The 25,400-nt window shown below is 39.9% G+C and overlaps 1 protein-coding gene across 1 annotated transcript in view; it reads right to left on the minus strand.

Moving 5' to 3' along the window:
• Window positions 1-3,771: 3,771 nt before the first annotated feature.
• CPA6 (carboxypeptidase A6) overlaps window positions 3,772-25,400 on the minus strand; it is a gene marked incomplete at both ends in the record, with an annotated part of 82,600 nt that continues 60,971 nt past the window's right edge. The window contains 5 exons of the mRNA XM_084281677.1: window positions 3,772-3,959; window positions 5,606-5,690; window positions 10,788-10,990; window positions 16,951-17,041; window positions 17,260-17,370. Coding sequence (XP_084137803.1) covers window positions 3,772-3,959; window positions 5,606-5,690; window positions 10,788-10,990; window positions 16,951-17,041; window positions 17,260-17,370 — 678 coding nt within the window. The remainder of the gene's footprint in view (window positions 3,960-5,605; window positions 5,691-10,787; window positions 10,991-16,950; window positions 17,042-17,259; window positions 17,371-25,400) is intronic.

The raw sequence follows: 25,400 nt of genomic DNA on the forward strand, positions 1-25,400 counted from the left end.
AAAAGAAAAAAATAAAATCATTATGTATGAGACTAACAATGAATGTGACTGCTACAACACCGAGCTATAGAAATGATACAGTAGTTTCACTCAGCTAAAGGAAAGGATGTCAAAAGGCTTATATACTGCTCAACTCATGCTACTGAATATCATATTCTTTGAGCAATGCCATTAAATTAAATATAAACATAAAAAGGGAGGGTATTGTTTAACATGAATAAACTAGAGCGGTTAAATATTAACCTGTTTTTGGTAGGAAATATGTTGCTTTCTTCTCAGCCTGAAGAATTAAGTGTAGTGTTTTCAATAAGCATTTTTGTGCAGTCCTCGAGTAGATAGTGCAATCTGCATGCTGCAATTTATTTTGTAGACAAACTGACTGGTACTGGTTATTTCCAAGTAAATGCGTGTTGGCATTCAAGGTCATTCTTAATCTTTCTGCTCAAATTTCAGACTTTTTTTTTATGCATATAAAATGCATTTTTCTGTAGGCTTTATATGTTACATGGGTAACCAAATGCGTTGGCCTTTTTGAAACAACTTCTGAAGAAGGTATGGGGAGCTTCACCCTATGTTCTTTGTTCAAGGCTTGCAATGAAACTCAGTACGTTTTTCAACATATAAAGGTCAATTTCTTAACAATTTATGAATGACAATTCAAGGTCACTTGGAATCTTTCTAAGTTCACATTTGGGATAATTTTTTTTGTGGTCGAGAAGGGTGACTTTCAGAGGCATAGGCCTGTTTTCTTCATGCTAATTTACCTGAGTTTTGTTTTTAAACATAAAAGCTATCAAAGAAAAGAGCAGATGTTCACAAACCTTGTCTGAGCATTTTTTCCAATTTACAGAAGTAGTTATAGTTATTCTATCAATAAGCAAAAGAACTGTAACTCCTGGATTTCACATAATGATTATATATTTGATTTTGACGGCTAGATTAATAACCACTGTTTTGCTGTTCATGTGCTTTTTATTTGAATGATAAACTATACCTATCATCATAACATAAACTCATTTTTCTCAAAACCAGCTATCAATTCCGTTGTCCTATGGGCAATAAAGTCTGCTGAAGAGAAGTAGAAAGGGAAGAGATGTAAGTAATTATAGAGATAAGAAAGAAATGTTCAGAGAAGTAACATTTGTAAGTCAAAAAGGCTATTGTTCCATATCCAAATAGCTGTTATAAGAATTCTTGCTTTAGGGTAAATTGCTCTATTTAGAATCACTCTTGCTGATTAATTTTCTTACAAATTCTTAATTCAGGAAATAGGGTTTACTCTTTTCTGGGGAGTGTCTTTTTGATCAGCTTTAGTGACCCTGAAATTAAAGGACTCGGAGACTGTTTACACTTGTATTCAGCTATGGGGCACTGAATCATCCTGCCATAGAAAAGTCTTCAACACTCAGCTCAGCTCAGAGATTTCAGTCGCATGTAAAGCAGTATTCAGCCTTAGTCCACCCAGATGCCAGGACATGGCTTTATTCATCAAATATTTTTAAAATCAAATACTTCTAAATGTCAAACCATCTTAGACAAATGTAGGACTGCCTGCAATTATTCTCGTCCAAGGTCAACTACATCTAAAATGTTAGGACCTATTGTTAATAAAAAGAGTTTTCATTTTATTTTTTCTTTTATTATTTTTTTTTCCAAAAGTTCAATTACTTTTCAGTACAAGTGGAGATGTGATGGTATGAAGATAAATCTGAAATGTTTCGTGTGATGAACCGTTATACTATGAGCTGCAATCAATCCATCACATCCGAATCTGGTTTCTTCTGGCCTGTATGTGGAAAAGGTTGTACTGTAGCAATCCAGTGATAAATTGTCTCCTGCTGATTAGGCATCTCTCACACCTTCTGTCCTTTACTTCAGTTCCACATGTCCTTATAACAGTTAAATCTTATTACTTAAATCCAGCATAACTCTTGACAATTGGTGCTAATATTTAATTTACACCACAACCAGGACTGATTGTCAAGAATTTGTACATAGCAAGAGTCTGTTGTTGTGGTCTTCAAAATATTTAGTGATTACGGTCATAAGCAAATGGGAGATGATCATTGGATAGATATTTTTTAGAGCTTCCGTTACCTAGATTTTAATTAAGGCATATTAGAAACTTGCGTTATTCAAACAACTCTGAACTAATCAAGTCTGGACAAGCTTTCAGAAAGTTTGCTTAAAATAAATACATTTTATTAACAAAATGTTAAACTTACATAGAATGGAATTCTGTCATCTTTGCTCACTGATTGCCTTTTGAAGTCCTGAAGACAATAGTATTCTTATTTAAATATAGTGCTCCCTAGTCTCATAAATGTTGTACATTTACTAAGTTCAAATATGTATCTAGAGAGGGTGTAGATTTTTTAAAGTATTGTATCTGTCAGATACAATATGTTTTACGGATGTTTTACAGATACAATGTTTTACAGATACGGAAAATTGTTAAAACCATGAACTAAGGCTTAACAATGAAATAGAATGTGAAGAATATTTCAAAAGCCTTTGATAAATTTATTAACAAATACATTTTATTTAACATGTTATGACATAAGATTAAACTCAGCATTAATAAAGTAAAATATATGCTTTTGCAGATATAATAAAATGAATAAAAAATAGTATTTTAATAGTACCCCCAAAACCTCAACAAGTTGTTATATTCTCTGTGCTTTCATTATTATTCTTTCAAACATGGTGCTTATTTTCTCTCTTTCAGCTGTAAAGCTTCTGATTTCACCTCCATCTCTCTTAACAATCTATTATTAATTCCTTTAAAGCATGCAAAAAATATGACTTCCAAGAAGAGCCGCCACATAGCCACAGAGTTACGGAACTCACTGCAAGAATACCGATGAATAAAACATTAGTTAACATTGTAATTACAGGTCAAGACTAGGTCCTCAGCTGGTAGAAATGGGCATATACTATGGCAAAACCGAGAAGCACCAGTCACCTGCCTGGTTCCAAGCTCCTAGTCATGGCAATTTGCTTTGTCAGCTATGGCCTCTCCATAAAGCAGAGTATTGTATAGTTCAATATTATTTCATTATAATTCTTACAAATCTCTAGGGAAGTTACATTTTCAAGGGCAGTATGTTGACTTTTAGTCCACCCCAATATATACATTTGAAAGTCGTTATTTCCGAACAGTTAAAGGAAACCTTGGGTCAAATTCCTGCATTATATGAATAAAAATCAGAAAAGTGCATATACATATATATGTATAAATGCAGAAAGAAGACACATTGCTACCTGTAGCATGTCCAGCTGCAACTATATACCGCACTGCCATTTACTGCTATACACACAGGCCTGCGTTGGGACACAGTGCATATACATGAAGGTTAATTTTATCCCCTTGTTCAAGAGACTCCACTGAGGGAAGTCCTGTTTGGGAAAGCAGTAAGGCCAGGGACACTCTAGAAAGTAAGTTTTCTTTCAAGCATGTGTATATGGGACAAGAACTGCCGCAGTGAAGTCCCTGGCAGAGAATCAAAGCTTTAATGCAAAAAGAACTAAATATGTTACACCAAATGGAAAACTAAGTTACTATATCAACTTCAGGGACTTTTGTAGAGTAAAAAATAAATTTTTGTTTTTCTTTTCCATTTCTGGCCAGGTGAGTCTGGTAGAAACAATGCCATATTTCCCATTACCTTCTATAGCTTCTATAGCCTAAGCTTACCCTGACAATTAAACGCACTGAAAGGCATTGATGCTGGAAGTAAAGCCCTTAATTTCAGATCATAGAAATAGCTCTCAATGGCATTTCTTCAGCAGATGAAGAGTTATATTTTTAACTGCAAGCATGGTCTCCGTGCAGGTTGGTTTGATCAGCGTCTCAGGAAGTAAAAACCCAAAATGGCCAGTGTCGCGCAGCTCAAATGCAAATGCATAGGGGATACCGTTTTTATAGGCCCAGTCCATAGAGCTGCCAGAACTCACATCTGAAAGAGAGAATTCAGAGAAAAGTATAAAAAATACAGTTCAATGCAGGTCATGTTGAAAACACTGGATAGTTATCGTGGTATTATGTCTAGAGCACACAGTGACTACAGCTACAATGCAAGCTGTTGCTCCCTGACCCAAAACACCCTTCAGAGAGAGGTATGGGCACCCAGCTCCTTGTGTAAAGTGCTCGGCCCAATACAAGATTAGACCCTAAATTTTCACATGAAAAAAGTAATAACTGAGTTCTCTGTGTAGAGAAACTTCAATAAAAGCAAACATTTAGTACACAACCCCGAACTGTTCTTGTACCAGAGCTTTGCTTCCATGAAGATCTCCCAGCTGGAACTGTGCTCTGCATGCTTCTAGTTTTTTTTTTTTTTTTTTCTCTTTTTTTTTTTTTTTTTTAAGGCAATTCCTTTTCATAGAGAAGGGAGAAAGATGATAAAGTAAAATACAGTCTCCTTTTAAAGAGCTTTTAAAATTATTTTCTCTTAATTTCTGTCTCGTCTCATGATTTCCTTACAGTATGATTGCATTTGCATAGGTGGTGTCTAATATTAACAAACCTTCCAGAGGAAGTGTGTTTCTTATGCTTTTCATTATCTCCATATGTTGGTTACCCAAGACACTTATATTTATATAAAGATCCATCTCCTATGTGGCCTGCTTTCTTCTGCGCAATTCTAGCATTAATTCACACTGCTCTTGCTTCGACACAGCTAACGACTGCACTGTAATGAGCACAAGACGATGACTGTGCTGTGAGATGGGGGCCCACGGCACGGTGTGATGTGTAGAGCTCCAACCAAAACACAGCAACAGCAAAGGAGATGCAGATTACTTGGTAAGGATCTTGCTATTTACTTAAGCTCCTCACTTTTTTTTTTTTTCGTAGCCTGTTGTTCTTACCAAGAGAATTCAGGCCTCATAGTTTCAGTAAAGAGAATGACGTCTCATTGAAACCTATTGAACTTCATTTCCTTTTTCCCATCTGCATGGGGAGCTTGTTTGACAAATGTTGTTACATATTTAAAGAGAATATTTTAAAATTATTCTGTTTATAGGGGAAAATGCATTTGAAATCACCCTCTGAAAAAACGGAAGATATCCAAGTAAAGATACTGTTGCTATCAGTTACCATCATCTAGACACTGAGGCATTTGAAACCTAAGTTTTATGGAGATCATCTTAAATTTTAGAAGGAGCTCATGAATAGCTGTATCTATCACAAGTACATAGAGGGAGAGGCAAAGTAATAGTGAAAGCTGAAAACTACTTTGAATTATTTTCTCCCAAATATTTCATAACGTAGTAATGCATTTGCAGTATCTGGTAAAGATATGCTTTTTCAGATCTTCAGATTTATTTATTTAAATCTCTTTTTGTATGTTCTGAACATGTTACTTGCTGGATTTCCTCTCTAAAATGCATTGCATTTTATTCTCTTTTATTGCATCAATTGACTTAATCTTACTGCAATCAACTGACTGTCAGTTACAAAACTTTTTCCGCCTTCTTCACCATCCACAACTGGAGCAAAGTTCACTTTAAACAGCATTTGCTTCCTTTGTAATAACAAAGGTAGTCTCCTTCTTACTATAATTGGGTGAAAGTCATAAACTTGTGTCAGAGGGAAACTCACACAAAGTGCTAGATGCAGGACCATATCTGTATCTTACGCCATAGGCAGACTGAAGAGCATTAACGGCATTATAGGCTGCAGATTCCTGTGTGGGGGAGAAAAACAAATGCATAAATTAGGTTCTGAATTAAATACTGCAGTGGAGTTGGAACCTGAGCTATGGATTGCTGATTTCCGGCGCAATGCCATGTTCTGTAAGTCTGCAGCAAACAAACTAAAATGATTTTAAGCAAGAAATGCATTATTTATCTTTATTGACAGTAATTCCCTAACACTAAGAACTTGATTCGGTATTTTCATGGCATAAAAAAGCTCACTGCACTGTGAACGGTCAGCCATTAAATATTTCTAATTATAGGTGTATATATACCATTTTTTAGGCATTTAAAAACTATGCAAGCATATTCTGCCAACATCTGCAGATATATTTCCCAGTCCACTAAACCTCATTTCTGCTGGTGGTTGAAGGTTTCATTCCACAGTAGTTCAGCAAGCAGGAAGAAGGAAAGAGGCAAATTCCACTCCTGAATCTCTGGTAGACTGGGGAATATTCACCGCTGGTCTAACTTTCTCTGGGACCAGGAAACATAGGCTTGGAGATCTATTTTCACTATTGCAGAAGTGCAGGTTCAGTGCTGTGTGGGGAAAATGAGCACCTACATTTCAAGATCCATATGGATACAGTCTGTTTAGGACGTTCACGGCATCCTTTGAAACTGTGTGCAGGAGGCCTGGTGCATGGCAAGTCCTGAGGGTCACACATGACTACTGCTTAATACTGCTTGCAAACCCATAGGAAGGATGCACATATTTGAAAGAAAAAGGAATATTATGATCTCAAAGGAAAGGACCCTGGAGAATCATAGACTCACAGGATCATAGAATCACTGAATGGCTTGGGTTGAAAGGGACTTTAAATACCATTTAGTTCCAACCCTCCTTGCCATAGGCAGGGATACCTTCCACCAGACCAGGTTGCTCACAGCCCCATCCAACCTGGCCTTGAGCACTTCCAGGGATGGGGCATCCACAGTTTCTTCAGGCAACCTGTGCCAGTGCCTCACCACCCTCTGAGTGAAGAATTTCATCCTTATATTTACTCTAAATCTCCCCCTCTTTTAGTTTAAAACCATCCCCACTTGTCCTATCACTATCTGCCTGTGTAAAAAGTTGTTCTCCATCTTTTTTTATAAGACCAGTTTAAGTACTGAAAAGCTGCAATGAGGTCACCCTGGAGCCTTCTCTTCTCCAGGCTCACTAGACCAAGCTCTCTCAGCTTTTCTTTACAAAAGGGGTGCTCCAGACCATCTTCATGTCCCTCCTCTGCACCTGCTCCAACAGCTCCACACCCTTCTTGTGCTGGGGGCCCCAGACCTGGATGTAGCACTCCAGGTGGGGCCTCACTAGGGCAGAGCAGAGGGGGACAGTCACCTCCCTCACCCTTCTGGTTGCTCCTCTGTTGATGCATCCCAGGAAGCAGTTGGCCTTCTGGGCTGCAGGCTCACACTGCTGGCTCATGTCAAGCTTTTCGTCGACCAGAACCCCCCAGTCCTTCTCTGCAAGGATGCTCTCAGTGAGTTTTCCCAGTCTGTGTTCATGTCTGGGATTGCCCCACACCAGGTGCAGCACTTAGACCTCATTATGTTCACACGGGCCCATTTATCTAGCTTGTCCAGCTCTTGCCAAATGGAAAAAGAAATTTTTACCCCATTATGAAAATCTGCTAGACACAACTGGATTTGGTTTGTTTGTTTCTCAGCACAAGGAAGATTGTGGTGGAGATTCTGGCCTGATATTTTCAGTTTGTCTCTTGTCTTCCTCTCACCACATCCACGAGAGGCTGCACGAAGGCAGGAGCTGCTCAAGTCAGTGCTGCCCTGCACTTCTGCAGGGCTGGGACCTGGGAGCCAGCTGACGCCGACGGGCAATTTCTGACTCACCCCACACCAAGCACGAGGAGGTGGCAGGAGGCCCAAATCAGAGGGAAGTACTGTCTTTAGGGACTATTCCTCCTCTTACGCATGCAGATGCCTCAACTTTTGTGAGTCATCACACACAGGACCCTGATGGGGCAGGAGGTGTCAGATCCTGTGAGGGCAGAGGGCTTTCATTGCGACAGTGCGCAGTCATCCCAGTAAATGTGCCATGGAAAGGAGAACACAGCTATGAGAGAGAACACTCCCCGCATGAGTTACATATCCTACAGCAACGACAGAAAACAGGAAAGCCCTGTCGAAATCATTCTGAAGAAATCCTTTGGCAATTCCCATTTTAAAGCAGCACAACAGCACTGAGTTCTGCGCAGAGGCAGCAACTGCCCGAAGGTCAGCCCAGGAGGGACCCAAGTACGTGTCTGGCATGTAGGCAGGTGTCCCTGCACTGCTCTTAGCCTGGAGGGATGCTGCTCACTTCCCCTCTTGGAGTTATGTGCCAAAGGGGGACATTTCACACTGTGCAGATCTCACTCTGAATAAACCTGGGCAACCAGCCCTTGAACACCCCCCCCAAGGAGAAAGCTTCACATACAATTGTCAGATTTTTACAAGGAGATACACAAACTCAGTCAGGCCATATAAGCTCACCGTAAACACTATTACAAGTGACTGTACAGGAGAAAAAAAAAAAAAGGAGTGAACAGTAGGTGAAATTTAAAACTCTCTAGGTAGATGAAGGTTTTTGCTGCATTTTTTTTTTTTTCTTAAAGCACACTTTCCTTTTAAGTATCTTAAAAGGACAGATTTCAGGAGAGTGTTAATAAGGTTCATAAGAGACTCGTGCCTAAATTAGCCCAGAATATGCATGTTGTGATCAGTACACAGCACTCCAGTTTCAAAGCAGCTCTGAATAATTGAACGCTTTAATTGAAATGGTAACTGACAGCTCTCTAGAATGACACGACCCAGACAGAAACATCCTTTCTTTAGCCTGGGATTAATTGTGGCCCCCTGTTAACACCAACTGCTATTTATCTGCTGTGCATGTGGAGTCCACGTGGACCAGCAAAGCTTGCTCCATCAGCAGCAGGAAGCAGAGACTGCCACTTCCCATCTTACTGCAAATCTCCAAGAGAACTGAAGAGTCTGGAACCTCAGCCTAAGTCACTTCAAATTTGAGACACTTCAAATATTAAAGATTATTCATTTAGGAGCTGCCGGGTGACGAAGCCTTTGGCTGGAGGCAAATATTAAAACACATAAATAAATAAGCTACACTATTCCATTCATTTCCGCTATAACCCTCCCATACCAAACTTTCTAAATAACAGGAAATCACTTTGGTTTCTTATTACAACCTCCCTCTCCTTTTTGCCCCACCGCAACAAAACCAATGCCAGAGTCAAACAGTGACAGAACATTGAGATTTGGTGTTTGACTTCCATTTGTCCAGGGCTGTTGTCTAAACCAGTGTCTTTGTCACTTTAGGTTCGCACTCAAACTCCCTCTGATGCAAAGCCTGGTCACAGACTCAGGGCACACCTATCACTCACCAAAGATGGACTCCTTTGGTTTAAAAGCTCTGGATGGTAAAGTAGAGTGTGTGCACTGAGGGGCAGTTTCTCTCTCAGAAAGGAAATAGCCGTCAAGCAACAAGAACATGTACTGAAGATTTATTGGGATGTATGAAAACTTTCAGAGATTCATTTTCCTTCAAATGAATTTCCTAATACTGTGTCTGTTGTCTCACATTACTCCTGGTATTGTTGATACCCAGCAATCATCTGGCAGAGGAGATGCTGATTCTTCCTAAGATCATGTCTTTACCTTTTGCTGTCTTGTCTGTTCTAAAATAAAAGGATGTTTGCACCTGCTGGTTTTCGAAGAAGTGAGATCCTGGGGTTTTCAATTCCCAGACTACAGTTTTTGGTAATTAATAGCTACCAGTTCATTTGGGAAACCCTTTGCTGTTCCCTAAAAGAGGGTGGAGAAAGTAGAATAAAAACAAGGTTCATGGATTTAATCAGAGTCAGTGCACAGTTTGATTGCCAGTCTCCACAAGTTCATATTTTTAGTGCCTTTGCCTGCACAGCTAACTTGTAATTTGCTCTATTTCCCAAGAATGACATCAGACAGGAGAAATTTTAGTAACTCATGAAATTAAGTGTCTTAACAGAAATAAACCAACAAAGAGGCTTCAGTTTGTGCAGTGCTGGCTGCTCAGTCTCCTGAGAGGGCAGCTCAGTGAAACTTCAGCGAATCTCCAGGGACTGACAACATCATTTATTTTGCACAGGATAAATGTAAGATGCAGTTAAGCTCCTTCTGGAGTAAACTAGCTTTAACTAGTAAGTTAAATGTCACTGCAACTTTCAAGGCCAGAATGAGAGATATATGGGCAAGGCAAAAGAAAGATGCTGGCTAGTGATTGCTGCAATATGTGGCTGTGAGCAGGAGCAAAGAGCAAGTGAAGCTTGAGCAACATTTCCCTGAGAGAATAGGCTAAAGGGAGGGTTTTATGCACAGGAGTCTGGCTCAAAGCAGACTTCATACTGCAAGCAGGGGGAATAGCTCTCCTGCATTTGGATGAGCATAGAATACATGAAATGTACATATTTGTAAATCAATAGGCTTGCATCAAAAAATATGCTATTAATTTATTCTCCTAATAAACAAAAGCTCCAAAGTACCTGATGTTAATTAACTGCTTGTCATCAAGTGGTAAAAATGCTACGTCTGAGCAGGTTGATACATATGGCAATAGAAGCTTTATTTTTGGTGAAATCTATGCGATTTCTCTTCTAATCAATAAACGTAAACCTTTTCAATTTTATTTTGGTCATAAAATTGAAGATGATCTTCTTTGTGCTTCAAGTGTTCCAGTTCTGAGCATGAAGGGACAGGATATCAGCTAGATGATGCCCAGGGACTTAACTACATAATTCCCATTACTGTTAATTAAATAAAATGATAATAACTATAATTAAAACCCAGGGATTTATCCTATAGGGTAATTTGCAGGGACTGATGGATGGAAGGCGCTATACCATTTAAATCAAATTACTGATGACTCACTTTGAGGGAAGGCTATCTAATCAGAAATGAGATTGTAAGCGGATCCAGAATAAATACTGCTCAATATTAAATATGTGCAAAGCATTGAAGAAACAACTCTCTTCTCAAAATGAAAATGTACCCAAAAAATGTTATATAGAGAAGTGTATTCTCCTCAGTGTTAATGTACTTACCACACAACTGAAGTTTGGAATAGTTTCATATTTGTAAGAGTAAGGGTACAGCAGCATCTGTGCATATGCGTGGAAGGACAAGTAGGCTTTTATTTGTTTCCGATGTTTGCGGAGAAAATGAGCAACAGCCTTTACTTCAGGCTCAGACTCAGGGTAGGGACCACAGTAGGTGTCATCGCATGGGTGAAATGAAGCACCTTCATCTAGAGATGGAATGAGAAAGCTGATGGTGAGCAATCACAGGCAATTTCTATGGGTCAGCCTTATGTGAGCCTCCGTGCAAGAGCATGAAAAGCCATAAAAAAATTGCTTAGTCTCTGTGCAAAAGCATGAAAAGCCATAAACAAGTTGCTTTTTTTGTGAATGATGGGCACGAGCTAGTGGGACCTCAGCACAGCAATCTGCTTGTTCATCTAATAAACACACCAAGTGGCCAACTACAAGCAGTTTTCCCCAGCGGATGTGTTTTTAACCCAAACAGAAAAGGAGAGCATGGCTTCATTGTATTTTCTTCACTAGATTTCCATATGAGGGGCACATTTTATGATAGCACTCTGGCATAGAGGTTTTATTAAAACTAGTGAGGGGTTTCAGTTGGTCTATTAGGAATAATGGGAATCTTTCACCAGTCACTGCCAAGACCAGTCTAGCCCTTAAGAGTAGTTTAGTGTACTAGCTTATGCAGTGATAGCTGCAATGGTAGGTGGATAACCTCGACATGCATTACCTTCGAGACTCGTTTAAAACATGAGAATAGTCCCTGACTACTGCCTATTTTTACTCTCGCAAACCTTATGGGAAAAAAATGATGAGCTGCATAGGATGATTGCTCAGTTAACTAAAATAGAAATAATCTCAGCTTGCACAGGGTTTATTTTTCTTTCAAAAAGGAGCAAGGGCACACTTGTGAGGATTTCTTTCACTGCATCATTGTGCCCATGTGGCAGTAAGCTACAGAAGTGAAACCTACATGTAATATCCCATGAGGTAGTGAAAGATGAAACTCAGAAAAGGAGGCGTGGTAGTGGCTCCTTTATCACATAGCAGTTCTGGTCCTAAGCCACCACCTCATTTACAGCTTAGGACTTGGGCCGAAAAGAAGAATATTTATGCAAATCTATAGCACTTTTTTATCCACTGTGATTTCTAAATGCCACATGCTTCACACTGACCTGCAGAATAATAATTGTTTGCTACATTTCCTGGTACCATCAGGGATTTACAAAAGCAGTGCTTTATCAGCTTTCCTTTGTATAGTAAGTACTCCCATCTTCAAATAATAAGAAAAAAGCAGTGTGTGAGGGTGCATAATAATATGAACTAAAGCAGGGTTATGCGATCATCCTAATGCCAAAAAAATAAAATAAAAAGTGGAAGGATTTCACACTGCAGCTTCATTTGTAATAGGAAAAATGAGGCTATCATTCAATGGCCACAGGTGGGGATATCAAAAGGTATTACTGCTTAGATAGCAGTGGGTATGGAAGGGTTATGTTGAGGGCAGATGGTGTCCTCCCTGCAGAACAGATGGCCACCAAGTCATCCACATCCCAAGAGCACCCTGCCTTGATGTCTTGTCAGATAATATAGCTAAAGGAAAGCTATTTAACAGAGCCTCCAAAGCTACTGCTTTTTTTTTTTTTTTTTTTTTTTTTTTAATGGATGCTTCATCTCCCATAACAGTGTTCTATGCTGAGCCATGAAAAAGAGCCTCCTTTTTAATAAAAAGCATAATCCTACAAGCTAACACTAAAATGACCCAGTGGTAAAATATGACTCAGTTTAGTGACTTTTAGTGAAGAAAAGATTCTCTAAACTGCTCAGCCTACTATCGTGAGCCACTTGTAATCCCAGCTGTAGTTAATGTTTTTCTTTAAGTGAAGCTGGCTGGTGGTAAAGAGACTGAGTTTCCATGGTGCCCATGGACAGTGTAAGGATATCCTGAATTTTCATACTGCAAGTTCTTTTACAGTAACACAAGAAATAAAAAATGATACAGCATGTATCAACAACTCCTGTGAAATTTCAAAGTTATATTCATGAGAAGAAAATGGAATTGTGTTAAATATCACCATGCTGCCTTATTTTTGTACCTGGTAGTATATCAAGGGTATCATCCAGCATCTATCATAAGATCAAAAGTACAAAGGAAGCATGTGCAGAGACTGATAAAACCAAGTCTAACTGGGTACACAAGCAAAACTGGGAGTATGGATAAGCTGGAGCATGATTCTCAAACTTCCTTGCAGCCACTTCTCCTGTCAGTGTGGGGTGCTGTACTCAGTGAGCAATGGGGTGCAATGGTAAATGAGATGCACTGGAAATTTTAATTCCCACTGCTTCTTTCTCAGAGCTTTGGATGCAAACCCTTTCACTGGATTTGCCCTATGAAATGATTTAATTCTGTGTACCTCGTTATTGGCTTTAAAGTTGCTGTTTATCTCATGAATTAAACCATTGTGCTACTTACTGCATATACATATATATATATATATATATACATATATATATATATATATATTGCAAGGGACATTTGTACACCAGAGGTGTTGAAGCCAGTATTCACCTGGGGCTGTGTGCAATTTCTGTGCACTAGTTTGGGCACAGGGGCGCTGCAAAATGGTATCTATCACAATCAGCGACATAACCCATTTTTCAGCCCCTAGAGAATACAGAAGCAACATCATAAAGCTTACATGAAAGTCCTGCACTAGAAGGGCAGAGGAAAGCAGAATGGATGCTGTGCTATCTTTACCAAATAGCTCAGTGCAGCCAGCACACAGTGGCTTTGCTGGGGCTGGATTCTGCTACCACACACCTGCCTGGGAGTCCTGCAGTGAAGTTCAAGCCTTGGCTGCAAACTGTAGGCGTGACTGAACCATATTAAAAGTTTTTTACAAGCATACGCAGTATTAAATTTTAAATGCATCATGGTTTTACAAGCCTAAACGTGTGATATGATCCAGATTCTTCTCTGCCTCATTTAGAGTCAGATTAACAAGAACACAGGCCTCCAGGTGAGGATCTTCTGAGCACCAGTCAGCCCTGTCCATGAAAGAGCTCTTTATTCTCTGCTGAAAGAGAGAATCAGGTGGAATTTAGGGTCCAGTGCGGAAAGCAGAGCATGTGCTTAGTGGGATGATGAGCAACTTTGAAAGAATTTTTATTTTTTAAAGTTGTGGTGGGGAGCTGCCTTTCATTTATAGTGCAGGGAAGAGATTTAACAAGTAGTGGATTGCAACACACAACACATGTGTATTGTTATGGTTTCATTTAGCTTAGATTTTTTTTTTTTTTTTTTTTAAACAGAAAAATGAGCAAACATTTTCAGGACTGAGTAAAAAGTGTTTAGGTTTTAACACAGTTGGAGTGTTTTAAATACAGGGGAGCAGGAAGAGGGAGGAGCAGAGGGATTTGAACCCAAGAAAGATTAATTAAGATCTAGAAAGAAAACACACTGTGTGAATATTAATGTTGCATGATAGATAACTATAGTATGGTTCTGAAGATTTTTAAGAGAACTGTTCATACCAATTATGCCGGTGACTTCTGAACAGTAAAAACACATCCCCAAAATAGCTGCAGTTGTGATTTTTGCACTTTAGTAATAGATAATAGCAGTGATGCAGGAATTTGGTTCCTTTTTACAATATGTTTTGTGGCATAAATGTGCCTTGAAGATCATGATAGCAGCCCTAGGACTGTTTTATGAGGTGTAGGGATTCTCATCTAAAATCTAACGTCTGTAACTGCTTCCATGTCAGTCCCCTCTTTACTGCAAGTAGAGTTGATAGAAATTGGAAGGTCCATAGTGTATGGGTCCGTACTGTATTCACAGAATCACAGAACTGTAAGGGTTGGAAGGGACCTCGAAAGATCATCGGGTCCAACCCCCCTGCCAAAGCAGGTTACTCAGAGCAGGCTGCCCAGGTAGGCGTCCAGACAGGCCTTGAATATCTCCAGAGAAGGAGACTCCACAACCTCCCTAGGCAGCCTGTTCCAGTGCTCCGTCACCCTCACCGTGAGGGTGAGGCACACATATTGAACGTATGCTTCTGTTCACTCTCATCTCTTTTATAATTCCCCCAAGCAGATAATTTACCCTTACTCTTATCCTTACAATTTTCAAAAATCTATTTAGGCAATCAAATCAATGAAAGGCAGACTGCACAGTGCTTAGCCTTACTGCAAGCGGTGAGAGCACTGTGGAAACACCTGGAAAGTTCCAGAAGAATAGATCAAAGGGAGGACCATTGTGCTAACACCATGCAAACACAGTTTCAGAGAGGTGAAGGAAGTTGCTCGAGATGGGAGAGCAGGTCAGCAGAAGAACCAGGTGTATAATGCTGTATTTGACAATGAAGGGCTGTTACTTTCTGCTACACCAGAACTTGTGTGGCTGCTGACTGCTGTGTGAGAGTTGTATCACCTTGCTGTAAGATTTAATAAAATACCATTTCTTGTTCAGCTGATCCATTCCATATCCTTCTGGTAATATTTCATTACTACTGTGCCCTCTATGCAAAATTTAGGTCAGTTTTTATGAAAGTATTTACAGAAGTTCAGGGAGCTTGAAAATTGATCTCCATCTATTTAAAAGCTTTTTCACTAAATCACTAAAAATAATAGTCTTAAAATATTCCCAGACCTTTCTCTACAAAGCAAATCTGAAGTTTCCAAAACTAAGGTCATTTCAGAGAAGAGATTAATTAAATAAAATGTAAAATGAAGTCTAAAATATTTCCTAAAGTTGTAGTCAGGTAAATTCTGAAACATGACAGGCCAAACTCAATACTATACTTCATATGATTTAAGTTATTGCAGAAATGCAGAACAGGTGTATGTGTGGTTTTTCACTTTTGCCATAATTACCATGAAAACTTTTGTGATAAGATGTGTTTTTCCAAAGTTCAAGCCTTTTTTTTTTTTTTAAGATAGATGGAAGACTCGAGCCCTGCCTTGTGGTGTTATAGGAAAGCAGCTTCAACTTTAACTGCTTTAACTGTGGAACTGTAGTGGGTTTACGTGGCAAGGTTTTGGTAGCAGGGAGCCATAGGGGTGGTTTCTGTGAGAAAGATCTAGAAGCTGCCCCATGTTTGGGAAGGGCCCCATTGTTTTCCAGATCCGAGCCAATAAGCGATGTTGTTTTGCGCCTCTGTGAGAGCATATTTAAGACAGGGAAAAAACGCTGCGCCACACAGCAGCCGGGAGACTCAAGGGAGCGAGAGAACAGCCTTGCACCAAGGTCAGTGTAGAAGGAGGGGGAGAGGTGCTCCAGGCGCCGGAGCAGAAGTCCCCTGTGGCCTGTGGTGAGGACCATGGTGAAGCAGGATGTCCCCCTGCAGCCCATGGAGTACCACGGTGGAGCAGGGTTCCACGCTGCAGCCCGTGGAGGAGACCACGGTGGAGCAGGTGGCCCTGCACCGACGGAGGCTGCCGCCTGTGGAAGACCCCTGCCGGAGCAGATTCCGGGCCGGACCTGTAGCCCGTGGAGAGGAGTCCACGCAGGAGCAGGTGACCCGGCAGGAGCTGCTGCCCGTAGGGGAGCCAGGTTGGAGCAGTTTTCTCCTGAGGGATGGACCCCGTGGTACGGACCCATATCTGGAGCAGTTCTGAAAGAGCTGCTGCCTGTGGGAAGCCCACGCCGGATCAGTTCATCAAGGACTGCATCCCGTGGGTGGGACCCCACAGCACAGGGGACGAGAGTGATCGAGAAGGAGCGGCAGAGAAGAAGTGCTGTAGACTGACCATAACCCCCATTCCCCCGTTCCCCTGCGCCGCTCGGGGGGAGGAGATGGAAGAGGGTGGATGGGGGGAAGGTGCTTTTGGTTTTTTTTTCCTTTGTTTTCTCACTTCTCTCGCTTGTTAGTTGTAGGCAATAAATCTTACTATCTCCTTATGCCGAGTCTGTTTTGCCCGTTACAATAATTATTGCGTGATTTTCTCGTCCTTATCTCAATCCTTGAGCCCTTTTCACATATTTTCTCCCCATTCCTCTTTGAGGAGGGGGAGTGAGAGAGCGGCTGTGGTGGAGCTCGGCTGCCCACTCGAGCGGAACCACGACAGGAACACTTCACAACTGATGTGATCTAATCCACTTACTGTGTTGATATATAAATACAGGGTAATCTGAACTGGTGGACCAAAGTACTTCCAGACTTACCACACCATTTCACTTTCCAGTTGCGATTAGCATCAACACCATAACATGGGAACCTGGAGTTCTTTGATCTTGTTTTTCTCCAGAATCGATCCTAAAGTAAGTTTTAAAACAGTTAATTAACAATATAATTAACAATATTACTATAGTTTGATGAAAATCTGTCTGTACACACGAATTAATTTACTTCCATTTTGCATGACACAAACTGATGGGTCAGATTATACAGAAAGTCATGTTTGAATGACAAAATAAACATTCAATCTTTCCTGTCTGAACAATTTTTTGAGTAATACTACTGACAGTACTTACATTTGTCCAGCTAAAATGGTATCCATCCACATTAAATACAGGCATAATATAGAAATACAGCTGAGTTAGCATCCTTCTCATGGCAGGATCAGTCTGGTATGTTTGCAGAGCCTACAGAAGAAAGGTCATAGTATGTAGCTTCCATAACAAAAATAATTTCCTGGTTAAGTGTTGTGACCAGTTAAGACGGTCATGCAGCCTTTGGAACTATAGAGGCCTGTTTCTACTGCACTGTTGGCATTCTTAGAGCTGTACTGGAAAGGCTGACATCTTCCTCTAAATGTGATTAAAGGTAGTGTGTGTATGTGAAAAAAGTTGTTCAAAAGACCCTATTTTTCTCAGTTAATTTTAATAGACAAGAAAATACAACTCACATTACATAGAAACAAATGCACGTGAAGTGTTTCTTGATGTAAGAGCTGAAAGTCAGTGGAATAGTTTCTTAGCTGAGGAAACATGCTTAGGTCCCATAAGCCAATGGAGTGCTATTGTTCCTACCAGGTGATGATTTGGTGAGGTCAGAGCATGTATAAAAGTATTTAAGGCTCACCTTATGTAATCTTTTGTTGTATTCAAAGTAATTAACTATATTCACAATCATCAATAAAAGCAGCTTATTCCTTTACAATATAGAAAGCTCTGTACTTTTGGAGAAGCTCAGGTATAAAGCTATAAAGGAAGAGGAAGTCTGGGTAGGGAAAGGAATTTTTTTCCATTCTCCATCATAGAGAAATGAAACAAACCAGAAACTCCTCAGCAGCTATTTCAGGGAGAAGAAATTTGGCTGAGGAGGAAACAAGTCACCACACATCACTTCCTTGACATTTTAATGTTTTTCTCTTTTTAGCCAGTATTAACAAATACAGCTCAGCTTGGGTCTTTGTGGTGGGTATTTACATATCAGAGATAACAAGACTGGCATATTTGCTTGTGGCTTTATCTGTGCATGCCATTCTTTTACTGCAAGTTACATCTGTAATTATGCATTTTGTTAGATTGAAGAGTTCTATATACTGTATCATAAACTGGAAGAAGAAACTCTTAAAAATACTTCTAAAAAAATCTCCTTAAAAGAGCCAAATATAATTAATTAATTTATGGCGATACACTCCTTAAAAACTACAAGGATAAGCTTTGAATTTTTTTCAGAGCTTTTCCAAATTTGCAAGAAGGGACATAATGAAAATTAATTAATTAAATTAATTAATTTTTAAATTTTAAATTTTTAATTAAATTAATTAATTAAAAAGTATTTGAATTAATAATTTTAATTCAAAAGCTACAAAATCATAGAATCATAGAATCACTGAATGGCTTGGGTTGAAAGGGACTTTAAATACCATTTAGTTCCAACTCTCCCTGCCAGGGACACCTCCCACCAGATCAGGTTGCCCAAACCCCCATCCAGCCTGGCCTTGAACACCTCCAGGGATGGGGCATCCACAGCTTCTCTGGGCAGCCTGTGCCAGTGCCTCACCACCCTCTGAGTGAAGAATTTCATCTTTATATCTACTCTGAATGGCCCCTCTTTTAGTTTAAAACCATTTCCCCTTGTCCTATCACTATCTGCCTGAGCAAAAAGTTGTTCTCCATCTTTTTTATAAGCCCTCTTTAAGTATTGAAAAGCTACAATGAGGTCACCCTGGAGCCTTCTCTTCTTCAGGCTGAACATTCCCAGCCCTCTCACCCTTTCTCCATAGGAGAGGTGCTTCAGTCCTCTGATTATCTTTGTGGCCCTCCTCTGGACCTGCTCCAACAGCCCCACACCCTTCTTGTGCTGGGGACCCCAGACCTGGACGCAGCACTCCAGGTGGGGCCTCACAAGGGCAGAGCAGAGGGGCACAGTCATCTCCATCGCCCTGCTGGCCACCCCTCTGTTGTTGCAGTCCAGGACGCAGTTGGCCTTCTGAGTTGCAAGCTTGCACTGCTGGCTCGTGTTGAGCAAAATTCCAAGCTCCCTTTAATTTTTTAAAGCTGCTCTGTTTTATTTTGAATGACTGCTGTATTTTATGAAATACTATGGGAGACTTCGGAGGGCTTTAGTGCTTTGGAGGGCAGTTATACTTTTCAAACTTTTAAGTCTTAAAATTGATTTAGAGGCACATATATCAATCATTTAGTTCTGTTCTTTAAAACATATATGATTTATCTTAATAAACTGGTTAGCCTTTCAGAGTACCATTTCACTTAAAACGTAATGGACCTGGCACAGCTTTCTTCATGGAAAGTGAGAGTGTAGATGGTGTAAACTGGTATAAGTGAGATCATATTAATTCTTTCTGCTGAAATTATTTTGTCCTTCATAGTAAATTTTTATCTGGCAGTTTTATTTGGCACATGCAATAAGGCAACACAGGCTGTATAATCTTACCTCCCTTAACTGGGAGGTCTTTGGCAACGTGCCTCACAGGCACTAAGGTGTGTCATTGCTGGAGCACAGCACACAACTTGCCTTTTGTGCCGTGACTTTCAAATCCTCCAAATAATGATCGTGCGAACCCACCCCCAGCAGTGCTGAAACATTTTCTCCTCACTACAGCAGAAGCAAGACAAATATAAACCATTAGTGAATTAACTGCATTGTAGTTTGCACACAGCCCTCAGAATACAAAGTGATGATACTTCATAGAGCTCGATTCTGCTTCCCCATCATGCAATCAATAGCAGCTTTGCTGCTGAATGCGCAGAGAGCCAGGCTGGCCCAATAAATGCTGAATAGTGTTATTAGTGAATGAACAGATGATGCAGGAACCCTGCCAACAACGTGCAAGCAATCTGCCTGGGGGATGGGGGAAACGACCGGTGATTAATAGGAGGGGGCTCAATCATCTGGATCAGCAGAGAGTAGTGGTTTCTGATCAAGCTATGCCAGCTTAGGCTGGCTGAGGACCCAGACCATACAGAATTTAATTTGGGGGATGAAGTAAACAAAAGAGCCAAAGCAATAAAGCACAAGAGTTTAAAATGGATTTAGGACACAGTTGGACTTTTTATGAAGTAAAGGGATTGACTCAGAAGAACAAAGTGAGGAAACAGGTTTGAGAGAAACTCTGAAGTTGCATGTGACCTTAATGATTTGCTGTCCCACAATTAATTGTTATTATATTTAAGGTAACAATCAGCTTATATTGTTTCTGTCTTTGAATTTAACATTCACACTGAATGTTAAACATTACTATTTTAGCATAGAGAATTGACTCCATTGCTGTTTTACCAGAAATCACACACACACACACACAAAAAAACAAAACAAAACAAAACAAAACAAAACCTTCTGATAACACAGGATTAACTCCTCTACACATTTACAAAGACATCAGTTAAAACATCCTTCTGATGGCAGCATATAATGTTTTACTATTCTCTGTATTTCTTACATTTTAGCAGGGTGATACTATGATCTGCTCTTCAGGCCTTCATGGCCACTTTATCAGTTTGTCAGTAGTTTTCTCTGTCACTGTACTTGGAAGCAGTACATCCTTTTATCCCCATTTTCCTTTTTACTACTAATGCCCTGCTCTGGCACTCTGATCACAAGCAGAGCAGTAAACCTGTTTTTAAGGAGAAGGTACAAATAAGTACCTAGAACCAACCATCTAAAAGTAAAGGGTCAAATGTTCAAGATTGAAGCTTGAACTGTGTCTGAAACCTGAAACCATTTTTTTTTTCCCAAGCAAAATCTTACTTCCTCTTTCTTAATATACAGAAAACATTGCCCATAGGAGGAATACAAAAACAGCAATGGAGAAAAATGACAGTGTGCTGAAACTCCTCTGCAGCACTCAGAAGAGAGTCCATAAAAAGACTGTGCAAAGGAGAAGGAGCTGTGGTATCCCAGGCTTGCTTATAGTACTACTTAATGTTTCCAATGGAGAAGATACTGAAGCAGAGAAAAGCCAGAGGGACAACAACATGATTGATATGTTACAGAAACAATGAGCAGTCCCACCATGGCTGGGACCGCTCTAGCAATAGGAGATATAGCTTCTTGGTTCCACTCAGAGGGGTAGTACATAAAAAAACCCTCTTAAGTCCCAAATTGTTCAAGGACTATCTAGGTGGGAAAGGAAAAGCCTGTGTTATTCTGAAGCACTATGAATTCTTTAAAAGATAATTGTGTACAATCTGGTAATTTGTGTACAATCCTGGTAATTGTGTACAACTAATGCCCACATGAACTTGGTGGCAACCAACTGAGATGTTGGTCTTGTATATATTGAGGGAAACCCAATATAATTCACTTGAGTAGATCATTAAATTTAATAGTTGAGATGCAGCTAAATAATTAAGATACACATTATTGCCTATAGGTCAGTTTCTGAAACAGCTAAGTTGTTGAAAGCACGTAATTTTCTTTCACAGTGTTTCATGATAAATAGTGCCTTTGCATATCAATAGTTTTACTGAGGTCCTATTTTACTCAACATCGTCATAAAGGGCTGGGTTGCTAAAATATAAAACAGTATTTCTTCCCTAGGACAAGTGTTGAAGCAACAATGTGAATTGTCTTCATGCACTGAACACTCAACAGGTTAAAAGCCCTCATGGGTCAGACTTTGAATATCTTAGTGATTAATACTCACATAGGAGTTTACACTAGCAAATGTCATTGAACAATTCCTACTACAGGCACAAGACAGATGCAAGATTACCTTTATTTTATCAACATGCATTCACATTGTGAAAAAATGAACAGCTGCAAGCACAATGAAAGTAATTTCAAGCTTCTTAAGATCATGGGTAGTTGGGAAGATGCAGCTGGGTAGTTGAAAGTGTACAAGAGAAATAATGCAGGGCTTTTTTTCCTTTTGGAAAAGAAAAACCAGAAGTAATTTTAAATATGTATATTTTCACCATCATGAAGGTGTCACATCAAAGGAGAGGACCTTCTCTAAACAATAATAATGTTGAATAGAACCTGGGAAAATCCATTATGGACCCAAAAAAGAGAAGAAATACTGTACAGCATAGAAATGGTTTGCCACAGCTGTTTTTAAAACAATGCATCACATGCCTCATTGTGGTGATATCACGGTACTGCACTCCATCCTTTTTGGCATTGGCTTAGGTACTATCCATTAAAATAATAACAATAATAATAAAGCATCACAATCACAACTGAAGGCCCAGTCCTGGAAACTCCTGTTAGTAGTGTTCACAGCTACTTTATTTTCCTACCCGTCAGAATTGGTACACATCAGTAACATCTGTTTTCAGTAGTAAGAATGTGCTGGAGAGATGCACAAACTCAGACCAAAGTGGGATGTAAGTTGGCTGCAGAAATAACAGACATTGTTCAGAACTGAACCAGCTGTGGAGTGGAGTGGAGATGTTGAGTGGTAGCAGAAACTAGATACAGATAGGTGTGATTATGGCATGGAAACTTCAAATGGCAGGAACAGCATTTGGAAGAAAGAAAAAATCATGCGGATAAAACAGATCCTGCATTTGTACCAGCACCTCTTGCTGTTGAAAGGCTGATGAATGAAGTACTGAGTGAAGAGGCTGAAAGAGGAGATCTCTCTGATGGAGCAAAACCAAATAACATCTCAGGCAGAAGCTCCTGACAGAAAAGAATGAATTAGCTAAAGATAAGTAAGGCTGAGTGTTTCAAATATAGATGCTGCAGGATGAAACAGATGGATTTTTCCCCCAGATAATGGATATACAGGGAGCACTCAGAGAAGACAATTTTATTTATTTATTTATTTATTTTTGAGGCTAGGCAGCTAAAAAGACAGCTGGGGAGACTAGAATCTGGCAAACAATAAAAATTAAGCTCAAATGATTGTATGACATTTACTGAAAAAGCTGTCAGAGCATTTGTGTAGAGATCTTTCACCAGGTGACTGGCACTTCAAGGTGAGAAGAGCTCAGTCCTCACAGTGCCACAATCAGTCACACTTGGGAAGGAGGCTGCAGGGGGCCAGAATGCAGCCCTTAGAAGTTTCTGGTCCTGTTTTAAGAAACAAGGGTGAACACAAAACTGATGAACAGGAGAAAAACACAGAAAAGAAGATTTTACAGAGTCAGCAGATGTGGTGGTTTAAAAACAACCAAGAAAAAATGTCAAGTCAAACCAACATCAGCTGAAGAGATTTAGCTGAAGGGAAGGGACCTTGGAAAGAAGGAGTGTATCCAGCTAAAGGGTGAAGGGAAAAATCTACAGATACAGTATTTGTTTTCACCTTACATGCCTCTGACTCTGGAATATTTCCAAAGATTTCAAAAGCTCTTCGGGTTTCTGAGAGCCAGTGCTCACATATATGCTAAGATTAGGGGTACATCTGTCCCCAGGAACAGCAGTGGTATAAATGTAGGGCATACAGAGAGATACAGTCAAGTCTTTGCTTGCTTTCCTGCACAGCTCTAAACCTCTGCTAGGAGAATGTGAAAAAATGGAGATGGAAAGCATATTTTGGTGTTTTTGTGTACGTGTGTGAACTAACTACATTGTCTCAAAGAATTCCTAAACACAGGTGTAACGAGCATTCTTTAAATTAATACTTGTGTGAAATAGTGGATTGTAGGAATGTGGCATTTCAGCTGTACCTGTCTGAAAGGCTTAAGTCTGTTGAGAAGTGATAGGTCAAGAATATAATCTTTAACAAACATTAGTGTATTGCTTCACATAACTCTTACAGACCCCTGAGGTCAGAATATTTATGAAGTGGGTGAAAAACTGGTGTCTGAATCTCTTAATCAGTGGGGGGAGCAGCCAACATTTTGAGGCTCTTCTAGTTATAAAGGTCGAGGGGAAATAAATCTCCTGAGTCTTAAAGGCTTACCAACTTTGATGCAATTCAAGACCCAGAAATGATCCAGAAAGTGAGGCTGCTTTCCTGACAGTGTGGACATCAGCACTGGAATGAGTGAGTGACTGAGTGCTGCTCTGCCTGCTGATGCAGCATCTCACAGGTGGTTTGTCCATCAGGACCTGGACTGTGGAACTTTGCAGAATGAGTATAAATGCTAAACTGGCTTTCAGCAGTTCTTAAAGTAGGAATAGTTATAGCTTTACGGCCTTCTGACCACATGGCCTGACTAGCACTGAGGAATAGCCAAACCTTTTAAAAATTGATGCTGTCTTGGTCTCCTGCTTGGACCTGCCTTTGATCACACTGTTGTCCTCATTCAGTTCTGTATATATATGCTCTATTATTTTAGGTATTCTGCCTTCACAGTCAAGCACTTCATAAACATTCACTATAAGAATCTGAGGCCTCAAACCATCCAAAATTCCTGGTAAAAACTGGTCTCTGGGGCCTGGTCTGCAAGCAGGATGGCTGCCTTATTGGCAGAATGCATCCCACAAAGTGTCTCATAAATCAGTCTCAAGCTTAGAATACTGTAGGCAGGTGTTGCCATTTTGCTTCTTGGACAGTGTCTGTATTTCTCTTAGCTCAGTGCTATGGAGTGCAAAGATGGGATTCAGGCCTGGCTATGGCAGCAATCAATATCAATGTCAGCATTTAAAAAAAATCTGCCCAGCTTTTTTTTTTTTTAATGTATTTATTTTTATTTATTTATTTGTTTGTTTGTTTGTTTTGTCTGAGGTTACCTGTCTGCTCCCTGTCTGCATGATGAAGCACAAACACGTTGCCTTGGACAATTTGGGAAATCATATATTCGGGATCATAGGAGACACATTTCAGAATTTGGACTTGCAACCATGCATCTCTCAAATTAAGGTATATAGAGCATGTTGATACCTTTCTCAGATTTGGGATTCTTTTGAGATTCGACAGCTATTATGACCCACATGATGCAGTGCTGCTAGGGTACTTGGCTTCAGAGTGCATATTTGGATTCTTCTTTTATACAGCTCCTTTCCAGTGGATAGGGGTCAGGGAATTGTTATAGGTGGTCTAGCAAGGTCAACGCCTGAACCAAACATTCAAAGAATAATAATATTATTTTGAGGAAAATCCCCAAACTTAAACATTTCAAAAACGTAAGAGCCTAGGGAGTCTATGGAAGAGAATGCCACCATTCACATTGGAGGTGTAGATCTGCTGAAATGGCAGTTTTCCTTTTTTTTTCTAGAAAGGCCCACTTTTGTGGATTGGTGACGAAGGTGGTAGTGGAGGGTTACGTATTTCCAAAATGTCAGACTATTTGCATTGTCATTTGAAAATCTG

The sequence above is a fragment of the Netta rufina genome (assembly GCF_964035555.1).
Source record: "Netta rufina genome assembly, chromosome: 2".
NCBI lineage: Eukaryota > Metazoa > Chordata > Aves > Anseriformes > Anatidae > Netta > Netta rufina.